Raw genomic sequence first — 10,567 nt, 5'->3', positions numbered from 1 at the left:
GGTGAAAATATTCGGGGGGTATTATTCGTGAAAAAGAGGAAGCGGTCGTGAGAGAGAAAAAGAGAGGGAGAGGTTGAGTGAGAAGATGGGAAATTTTGGAGGTTTGAGATTTGGGGGGTGCGCAAGTAGAATGAGGAGGGAGGGATGAGGATGGGCTGTGGATGTGGATGTGAGAGTGAGAGGTAGCGGGTGAGAAGAGGGACCTTGCCTGGCTGTGGAGGTGGGACGCAGGTCAGGCGTTGAGAACCGGCGCAGGTAAGGCAGGCATGTGCGAGTTTTGGGTGCGCGTCCCTATTTCGCGCATTGATTTTGGCAGCCCTGCCCGGCACCCTGCGGGGGATTCAGGGCTGCATCCGCTAATTTTTGGGGGGCCTGACGCCTGGGCGAGGCGGGGTCCCCTCCAGCGGGCTCTGCGCGCGCAGCCCTCTAGGAAAGGGGTGTTGGTTTATTTTGGCACCCGGTTTTTCCAGACAGCCAAAAACAACTGTTAGCCTGCATCCTTAGTGCCGTCATAACCCAGTCACCGCTCTCATTCATTCACTACAGGGCGGTGATGTCTGCTGGGAGAAAAGGGGAAACAAGGGACGGGCCCCTCTCCCGCTGCAAAATTAACGACGGACTGAACGGGACCTGACGGAGTGCGCTAGGTTTCTTGCAGTACTCTTGTTGGATGGATGGCTCAGGTTGCTACGCGGTACGGTGCGGTGCGGTGCGGTGCGTGGCTTCGGTTCGGTGCGGCCTGCCAGGTGCCAGACGCCAGGTGCCAGAAGTTGGGTGCCAGGTGCCAGCTCAGGTCGGCAGAGCCACGTGAGCGCAAAAAAAAAGTGACGACGTTTCCATCCAAGTTCCATCTCGTTCACCCCTCTTCCATGGATCAAACAAACAAACGCTGTCGTCGTGCCCGGGCCACCTGAATCCCTCCAGTTCATTTCTCCTGAGGCCCAGCGCGCCCGCCATCGCACCCGCCTCGTTGGAGATGCGCACGTGTCTGCCACCTCTGCATCTGCCTCTGCCTCTGCCTCTGCCAGCGCCTACAGAAAATCAAGTCACTTGGACGTCGATATGCATTCACCCTGAGGATGCCGCTTCTGATAGAGGTCCTAGGCCAGCCTCATTGGGGCTGAGGACGTGCTTGATGCCTTAGATTGGGTCTTTTGTCCTCTCGCCGCCACACACGACATCTCGCGCCCGCGCGGATGATGAGATATCCATGGATCCATGGCAGCTGTAGGCCCAGATACGTATCCGCCAATGCAGCCCAACACATGGCAACCTGTACCTACGCTTGGAGGTCCAAACGAAACAAAACCGCCCAGCATCCTTATTTGGCTCATTTACCTGCGAGCGCACGCGACACATGGTGACTGGCCGGGCTGAGCCTCTGGTAGGTATGAACTCATTTCTCGTCGTCGACAGCCTTGTATTAGCCGCCCGCACCAGTGTCTGAGGGCCAACCAGTCAACAACACTGTCCACTTCTGGTCTCGTCGCTTGGACGACTCGTCTTGATGATTGGGAACGACATCGAGACCGAGGTCGTTCGGTCATTGCTCGCAGCTTCAAGTCCAGGCATCGAGACGGGATTCGCTCGCTCACGATGCTAGCCAGCCCTGACAGCGGCTACTAGATATCCGTCCTCGTTTTTTTCAAGATTGCTCTGCACTGCACCGCATCAAATCTCGAGATCTGCCCATCTCGCTCTCAACCATCCCTGCTGGCGTGTTTATTGACATTGGATGATTTGATTGCCCTTCCCTTCCCTTGCCTTGCAACCCCGCCCAGGCCTGGTTGCCTGCCACACGTCTCGCTCGACACGTTTGTCCTTGGCCGGGAAAATCCACGAACCTGGATGCGGGAACTGTGCGTTGCTGGACCACTGGCCGACATCCTGGCCTCCCATCGTTTCGCCTGCCTCTGTTCTCGTTCGTTTCAAGAGACTCTGGAGCCAGACTATAGTCGCACATCTGTCAACTAGTCGCCATCCATTGGACGCTACTCTCTTTCATCTGGAACGGCCGAGGGTATTCCTCTGGGTTCGCATCTTTTGCCTCTATCCCACCCATGTTGCCTCCGCCTGCCAACAGAACAGAAACGGTTTCGTTTCCTTTCTCTCTGTCCCCACAGACCCATCTGCAATCATCCGGAGCCACGTTCCACGACGGCCGCAGAAACCGGTTTCGCCTCATCCAGCTCAGACGTGTCTCTCTGCTTCTCGCTGCTCATACCCTCCGACTTGCCCCCGTGGCAACCCAAAAGCTCATCTCCCCAAAACACGCCTATTCAAGGCACAACAACGTCCCCGGGTGCTTTTCGGTCCTGACAGGCTAGACGTCGGGACCCTTATCATGGCATGGCCTGGAACTTTGACACAACCCCAGCCCAGCCCAGCTCACGTTCCTTTGGTGGAGCTCTCCGCTCGGTCTAGCCCGCCGGGCGTGGCCGGGGAGTCCAAGTGGGCAGCCAGGCCGAGTTGTGAGTTGGCATTCGGGGACTCGCAGGTTTCCGAACACGGGCCCATGATGCCATCTTCCGACCTACATGTACATGCGAGACCGTGAGCGTGAGGGCGGTAGGTGCTCGCTCGGGTAAATCCCTCTCCGCTCATCTAAAAAACCTCTATTCTGTGTACCGTATTCATAACTGACTGGCCTTTGCAAGTGGACATTTCTAGACAACTTGACGATACCCTTGGGAGTTGAGGTTGTCCAACATTGACCCACTGCCAATGGATGAGCTTATCTCGCTCACCGAGTGACAAGGTTTCCATAACCCCCCATGCCCTTTCTGAGAGAGATTCATGCGGTGAAAGGAAGCCAGCTGTTAGCATGAACGATGTTGAGGTCTATCTGAGGCTCGTGTAGCCAGGAGTTGCACGACGAGACGTAAGCTAGGGGATGACGATGTTTTTCGACTTCTCTGAAGACCCAGTTGTCAACTCATTCTCTATCCTCTTGATTCAACCCTCCTATTTCCTCAACCTTGCGGTGTAGAGTACCTTTCCCCGCTTGCGAGTCAAGGGTGATGGAAAATTCCACTTCAGCCAAGAGTCTCTTGCAGAATATCTGGAAATTCTCCGATTGTCCCGTTGCCCTCCAGTCCCAACAGCACTCAACCACCAACGACAGTTGTATCGTTGTGACAGCATCAATTAAGACTACATGATACATGATAGATCAGAGACTTTTTGCATACTATGAATAAACGCCTAGAAACTCCCCCAATAATGACTCAAGAATGCTAGAGCTCCTCCGTATCTGGGCCTTGGTACGGTCCTCTACCCCAGTCGGCAGGATCGCCTCCCGGCGCGCAAAGCCCCAGTCTCCAGAAATAGTCCCGGTGGGCAAAGAGGAGCTGCCACAGCTTGAATCTCGAGGGGAAGCCATCCGCCTGCACCGACTTTTCCGAATTCGCCGGGACGCTTCTGGCGTGGAGCAGGCGGCGCAAAGCCGACCAGACAGAATCGTCTGCCCCGGCAATACATGCTGGATCGTTGTCCCCGACGCAGAGGTAAATGTCGGCCTCGGAAGGAGAGAGTTGCTGTTTGGCGATGTATATCTCGCCCGCGTGTGACTTGTAGCCCCATTCGCCCAGGGGGAGTAGAGGGACGGGGTCTTCCTTGTGAGTTACCCGTCTATAGTCGCGTTCTTCAAGATTCTCGCGGCCGTATAGCTGGAAGACCTCGTCTACGAAACGAGCGAGCCCGTCATTCCCAACTCGAGGTTCGCCAAACGTTGTAGCGATTACATCGTCCCAGCCCAGGGACACCTTGAGCTCTAACGCCGCAAGACAGGCAACGGCGCCTCCAAGGCTATGCCCCACAAGTTGAATCGGGTATGATGGATACTGAGTTTTCAACTGCCGGAGCTGCGGGAGGACAAGACGTCTGGCGTTCTTCCAAGAGTCGAGGAAGCCCATGTGTACAGTGCAGTTGGTACATTTGTGTTCTGGCTTCTCGGGCTCTTCGTCACCGTCGCCGGGAAACGGATATGGCACGTACTCTTGTGGCACAGTGCTCAAGTCGACTATGGTGTTTGCGATGCTGTAAGTGCCCCGGAAAGCTACCACGATAGCGGGCTGGCCTGCAGTGTAGGCATCGCTATCCTCTCGCTGCCGCACACCATGGTCGACAGCTATGTAGCCGCAGCTGTCGCCGAGAAGGGGGCCAGTGTTCCATGTGGTGATGAGGGACAAACTTGGGAAGTCGCTGCAGCGGGACACGCACTCAAAGGGCTTCCTGACGCCAGTTGTGCCGATGCAATAGGAAATGTCGACAAGGCGAGAGAGGCGCTCTAGTGTTGCAAAGAGAGATACTGATATGCTCTTGGGTGTGGTTGCTTGCGGAGTCGCAGTAGGGCCGTGCTGAGGTGGTATCTGAAGGGCGAGGACCAGAGTTGTGATGGTGAGCTGCAAGGCAAAGAGCCTCGTAGAGGCGATAGATTTCAGCCGCATGGTGAATTGAGGTGAATGACGAGTCGAGCCGCAGCAGAGTAAAAGGTGGCGCTGCGTTCACTCGCGCATGTCGAGTGTCGAGGTTTGAAGCCCAGTAGGTAGGCAGTCAGGCTTGGATGACGGCGCGTTTCCCAGAGACAGACCTACTCTCAGCAGAGGCTCGTTGAAAGCTGAGATGGAGGAGAGATGCAGGTCGCCTTTTGTTGGGGAGGGCGAAGCTTGAGGCTGGGCCCCAATGGAATGACGATCTAGATCAAGTGAGGTAACTTTCAAGGTCCAGACGGGACATGCCAGTGCCAGTGCCAGGCCTCCAAGATCAGGCCTCAATTGTCCAAGGTCCCGTGAGGGCGTTGACTCGTCGAGGTCATACGGCAGACGTCGGACAAGAGGTACTTGGCCCGGGGCGGCGAATGCGAGCGGCCGAGGAGGTACCCTCCGTCTCTGGTCCTGACAAACGGAGGAGAGAAGAGTGGTCTGGCCCTGCCTGGGGTGCATGATTTCAGCGGCTGGGAGGTGATTTGGGCTGCTGTGAGTGGCTGGGAGGCACCTGCACTACCCCAGATTTCGAATGGATCCACTCTTTCCTAGCGCGTGGACGGCATCTGGAGCTGATGGTCTCTAGGTTCTCTTTCACTCAAATGTCATTCACAGGCTTGTTCTGGTCATTGACGGTGGTTGGTGATGGGGATTTCTCTTGTGAGTTCTATTATTAAGTTGGTGAATCTACCGAGTCTCATACTGAACTGGCCAGTAAGACTGTTACTGACACTTCTTTCTCCCACGTGTTGTTTGTCCTGTCGGTTCTACTCTTATGCTCCCTTCCAACAATCTTATGCGTTGTACAAATGACACCGTCACTCGCCCTCTTGAACAAACATCAGATCACAAGATCTCAACTCTCGGAGCACATCGGCTTAAGACGGCGGTGTCTTCCTCACAGGGTTGAGGCTGGTGAACAATGCCCGATGGTCCGTCGAGTTGCTTGTGCAGCTGCCTGATCTTCCGCACTTGAGTGAGATTATGGCACTGCCACCGGCCTCCCATTGTGCAGTTCTATGCCCAGAGTTAGCACTCGATACAGGGTTCAAAGAGACATTACTTACCCGTCAGCGCCATCGCAGACCTTCTCCATCACCCAGAGCTTCTGGTCGTCGTCGTCCCATAGAAACTCGACAGCCGCGTTGTCACACGCATACCGCGGAGAGCCCGGGCTGCTGACGACCTTGGACGACGAGTTCTTGTGGCATGGTGTCTTGACCTTGGTATCCTCGTCCTCAAAGTTAAAGTCAAAGGCCGAGAGCGTCTTGCCGCCGTCCTTGGACTGGCCCTTGAAGTTGAGGATGTGGTAGGCATCGGGGAGCACGCACGAGTTGGTCTCGTCGGCTTCTAGAAGAACGAGGCCTGGCGGGACGGTGTAGGCGTGGGCTGCCCAGGTCGTTGGCAGGGCGGATACGATGAGAAGTCCGAGATGCATGGTTGGTAAGGGAGTTGTAGGCCAGTGACTATGAAGTATGTAGATGGAGGGGCGGGAGGATCGTGATAGCGGCTCAAGTGAGATGGATGGAATGATACAGCAGAGAGAAAGTTGCGAGTCAAGACGAGGTCAATTATAAGTTTGCCGGACTCACAATATGGAGACAACGACGTCAGTCTCCCCTAACCTTACCGAACACGCGGCCGTGGAAACACGAAAACCGGGCCAGAGTTTACTGGTAAACTCGCGCCGTCAAGCAAATGCCCCTCGCCGATCCCGCTGCAACCGCCAGGATAACAGTTCCAGATGTCCACTCGTGAAAGGGACGGGATCGGAGGCGAGGATCCGAGGGAACGACCGGCGATGCAGTCATTGGCTGCCGATCCCGTTTCATGTCGTCGGAGGATTGACGTGTATGTACGTCCATGCGCCGACGACAGTAAATAACAACGGATAGATATTCTTGGACTCTTGCGCGAGGTTGTTCCCGTCTTGTGAGACAGGAATAGAAACGTGATTGATAATGCAAGCGGGTTTGCCTGTGTACCGAGGCCTCCTTTCAAGAGTGTTTGCTCATCCCTGGTTTCACTCGAGATTGTAATGGACACTGAACCTTGAGGGCCAGAGTGTAGATCGTAATGTGCGCATGATTCTTGCATTATCCCTTATGCTGATGGTTCACAGCCACCTTTTAACGGGAGAGGATGGATGTTTTGGAGATACCGTCACCTTGGGCACTGCGACTGTTTCTTCGTATTCGCCAGGCTTGCCATCTGGGAACAGAGAATGCTGAAGAGAGGACAGGCAGGTTTAGGTGCTCGGTTCAACCCGGCATGAGGAAGTCTGCCTCTATAAAACCAGATATTGAGAAACCGTGAAGGTGCCTACAAAGGCAACTCATCTCACCACGAATAGGTGTGCTGAACATCAACATCAACATTCTGAAGCAAACTCGACCTGGCTGCCATCATGAGATCCACCTCATGAGCTGAGCTGTGGTCCTCTTGCTCTGTGGGTCAAAGGCGCTTCTCGACCACGCACAAAACCTCGAACCCTCCAACACGTGACCCACAAGCGGAAAATAATCCACCCCCGTCTTTCGCACAACCACCAAAACTTTTTTTTCGCGAGATCCCCTCCTTCTTCCCTCCTTCTCGACAACCACCCTCAGCCTCACTAACCCATCCAGCACAATGGCCGCTGAAGCTCCCGCGAGAACCGGTCTGGCCGTTGGCCTCAACAAGGGCCACGTACGTCGTCTCCCTGTCACAGTCTCACCTCGTGGAGGATCTCTGCTGCTTCGCCACGGATGAGAGAGTGTCGACTTCTCCCCGAAATAGCAGACGATGGACGCTGACATTTTGCGCCTTTTGCGGATCTACAGAAAACCACCCCCCGTGTCGTCAAGCCCCGTGTCTCCCGGACCAAGGGTCACCTGAGCAAGCGCACCGCTTTCGTCCGTGAGGTCGTCAAGGAGGTTGCTGGGTAAGTCACTTTTTCTTTTGAGGATATGGTGGAAGAGGATTGGAATCAAAGGATACAAGAGGGGGACGGACGGGAGAGGCATTGTTGCCATTGGGAAATTTTTCCATCGGACTCTGTCTCTGCCGTATCTTGACGATTGGAAACTGGCTCTCTCCCTCACACGACAGCTTGCTAACCACCACCTCACAGTCTTGCCCCCTACGAGCGCCGAGTCATTGAGTTGCTCCGAAACAGCAAGGACAAGCGTGCCCGTAAGCTCGCCAAGAAGAGAGTACGTCGACCCGACACACACACACACACACAACACCAGATCCAAACTAACACATGACAACAGCTCGGTACCTTCGGGCGTGCCAAGAAGAAGGTCGACGAGCTCCAGCGCGTCATCGCCGAGGCTCGCCGCGCGGGTCACTAAATCGTCTAATCTGATTTTTGGGAATCTGGCACCAAAGGGGTTCGCATGGATTGGCGTGGTCACGATTTGATCGATTAAAAAAATGAAACGGCTTTGATGCTCCGTGGCAGGGATTTAGCTGCGGCTCACCGGAATACCAATACTCTGAAGACATTTTATGGCGTTATGACAATGCCATGCTCCCTATCTACTGCAATGTGACTGTATGCTTTCTCTTGTGACGCTTTGTTCCTTGAGCTCAAATATGTACAACTGCATCGCTGTAACATGGATCTATCAATCCCAAGTAGAATGGCTCGACAAAGCCAATGACTGGTCCAGAACAGTCTAGCAGAGACAGTAGAGATACAATACGCTTCAGGTTTCGTCCAACCAAACATAAAAATGATGTCAACCAACGCCGCCTGTGACCCTTGAATGCATGCCATCAAGACTACTTCTTCCAATAACTCTCAAACACCGTCTATTTCTTTCCCAGCTTTAGCCACTTGGGTATCTTCTTGGCGATCTTGTCTCCCGTTCCTTCGCCAGCCTCAGCTCTTGATGGCCGAGCCACGGCCGGCCCGTCGTCCTGACTATCTGGAGCCTCCACGGGCTCAGGTATCTTGACTTGCTGTCCCTGTTGTGCAACATTGGCTTTGAGGAAGGGCTGCTTTCGCACAGCTGGAGGTACAGCGTCATCCCACACCAGGTTGATGAGGATGCGTCCCGTCAGCTTGTAGGACTTGATAAGCTCATTGCCGGGATTGGAGTTGTCCTTAATAACAGTCTTGGTCCCTGGGAGAACCAAGTGGAAGGGCTGGCCATCGTGGGCCATGACATGTCGGACAGCGTCGTAGAGGAAGCGGCCCGTGTCGGCTGGGCCAACCTGCCAGTCACTGCTGGTGTTATCCGGAAAACGGACCTTGACGAGGACGAATTTGATGGCAGCAATCTTGGCCGCCTCAGCCGCGGCCTTGTCCTCGAGTTCTCGATCCGAAAGTAGTCGCCTGTTTCTCGAGTCCTCCTGCAGACGGGCCTGGCGAAGCTGAGCATGAGCAATGGTGGGAGTAAAGTCGGCCTCGCTGGATGGGGCGAGAGCTGCCGCAGGAGTTGAGCCTGAAGGTGCAAGGAAGACGTTCACAGGCTCTAGAGGATCTCTTTGCTGGGAGGATTCCACATCCATCTTGTCCTCTTCTGCAGGTTTATCGTCTGCGCCGCTGGTTTCCTCTTGCTGGTTACGACTCGAGTCCTGTTCTGGTTCCGGGTTGGGGTCTGCCATGGGAGTGTCTTCGATCTCTTGGGGTTGAGGTTCTGCCTCCTTTGATGTCTCTGCTGGTTCCTGTTCAGTTCCCGCGGCTCCTGATGCCTCTGGCTCTTTAGCCTCCTCTTCTGTTTCCTTGAAGTACTCGCTTATCTCGGACATGGCATCGAACAAGGTCTGATCCGTCTTCCGATAGGTCAACCTAATAAGAACACTGCCAGAGTTGTATCCAAGCTGCGACAATGTCTTTTGAAAGTCGGCAAACGAAGATAGCTCACGACCCATAATGTTGAGAACGGGGATCTCGTAGTACAATTGTCCGCCACCGCTTCCTGTGCCGCTGGACGTCTGGGCGACGCCACGGGCGGTGATGTTGATATTCTTGCCATTGCTCGCCTTGCCACTCTCGAACTGGCGTAGCACCTTCCAGATGGTAAGGTCGCTGGGGAACTTCTGGATCAACCGGCCGCCGGGGATTTCGCGACCTTCGGGGGGCGGGACTTGGAGGCCGACTTGTATGGCGGAGGGTGTTTTGGATTTGAGGACGAGCTCGAGCTTTGCGCCGGGGATGAGACCAGAGGTGCGGAAGGGGACAGAAAGGTCCACCTGCTTTTGGCGGTGTCTAGGAGCGGATATGATCAGTATGACCTCGAAAGGAGAAGTGAAACAAGGGAACTCACTTCACAAGATACTTGTCGCTAGAGAGACCGAGCTTCCTGCAGGCCTCCTCAAGGACATCGGTCAAGTAGGTGCCAGGGGTGACTTTGACCGTCGCCCGCCGCAGGTCGGTGGCTATCACCACGACGTGGGAGGCCATGGTCTAAAGAGGGGCTTAGGCTGAAGAAGTAGAGGTTGATAATATAGGTCTATTGTTCGAGGTCGAGGACGCGGGGAGAGTTGAGCTTTAGCTGCCAGGCGGTGATGTAAGCAGGTAGTAGAGAGCAAAGGCCAGAGTAATGGCGGGGTACGCGCAGTCTGGGGGGCACAACCGCCAAGGCAGCTGAGCCAGGCAACCACGAGTGATGTATTGGCCTATTTCTACCAGGAAGGGTTGACAGGAGGGTTCGATTTTGTTCGATTGTATGGATGGACAGTTGACTGGAAGCTTCTATCACTACAGCACAGTACAGGTGTGTCAATCACTTTGGTGTTGGGGATGCCCGCTGTGGCCTCTGCCGCTAGCAGGGAACGGGAGCTATCAGTGAGGTTACAGCCATGGATAATGATTGAGTCGTGTATACAAAAGAGCATATGCTCGTAGTTGGCCGACTTGATAGGCACAAATGAATTACATACATCTTTTTATATACGTACAAGATAGAACATCGACTTGGAATGCTTAAACAAGTGCCTGCCTATTCGATCCCCTTCTGGAACTTCAAGTTGTCTTGTTGCTGCGTCAAGTGAGAGGCATTACATAAGCCACAGTTGAGCCTCAGCGCCACACCTCCCAGGCTGCCCCAGCCAACGTGGATTTTCCCGGCCGCGCCAGACGTGTTTGC

At 54.7% G+C, this 10,567-nt stretch overlaps 4 protein-coding genes across 4 annotated transcripts; 1 reads left to right on the top strand and 3 right to left on the bottom strand.

Annotated features, from left to right (window-relative positions):
* Positions 1-3,236: 3,236 nt before the first annotated feature.
* Positions 3,237-4,448, bottom strand: NCS54_00059400 (Lipase-3 domain-containing protein; the record flags this gene model as incomplete). Its single annotated transcript, XM_053146243.1, has 1 exon — positions 3,237-4,448. One exon carries the CDS (start codon positions 4,446-4,448, stop codon positions 3,237-3,239), a length of 1,212 nt encoding a protein of 403 aa, XP_053002218.1.
* Positions 4,449-5,362: 914 nt separating this feature from the next.
* Positions 5,363-5,922, bottom strand: NCS54_00059300 (Hypothetical protein; the record flags this gene model as incomplete). Its single annotated transcript, XM_053146242.1, has 2 exons — positions 5,363-5,501; positions 5,552-5,922. 2 exons carry the CDS (start codon positions 5,920-5,922, stop codon positions 5,363-5,365), a joined length of 510 nt encoding a protein of 169 aa, XP_053002217.1.
* Positions 5,923-7,115: 1,193 nt separating this feature from the next.
* Positions 7,116-7,822, top strand: NCS54_00059200 (60S ribosomal protein L36; the record flags this gene model as incomplete). The annotated part of the gene is made up of 4 exons (XM_053146241.1): positions 7,116-7,172; positions 7,307-7,407; positions 7,597-7,678; positions 7,742-7,822. The coding sequence occupies 4 exons, from the start codon at positions 7,116-7,118 to the stop codon at positions 7,820-7,822; spliced, it is 321 nt and encodes a 106-aa protein (XP_053002216.1).
* A 463-nt stretch (positions 7,823-8,285) lies between these two features.
* Positions 8,286-9,882, bottom strand: NCS54_00059100 (TUG-UBL1 domain-containing protein; the record flags this gene model as incomplete). Its single annotated transcript, XM_053146240.1, has 2 exons — positions 8,286-9,687; positions 9,746-9,882. 2 exons carry the CDS (start codon positions 9,880-9,882, stop codon positions 8,286-8,288), a joined length of 1,539 nt encoding a protein of 512 aa, XP_053002215.1.
* Between the last annotated feature and the right edge of the window lie 685 nt (positions 9,883-10,567).

Source organism: Fusarium falciforme, chromosome 1, assembly GCF_026873545.1.
Source record: "Fusarium falciforme chromosome 1, complete sequence".
NCBI lineage: Eukaryota > Fungi > Ascomycota > Sordariomycetes > Hypocreales > Nectriaceae > Fusarium > Fusarium falciforme.
Note: the sequence above shows the minus strand (reverse complement) of the source record. Positions and strands in the feature narration are given on the sequence as shown.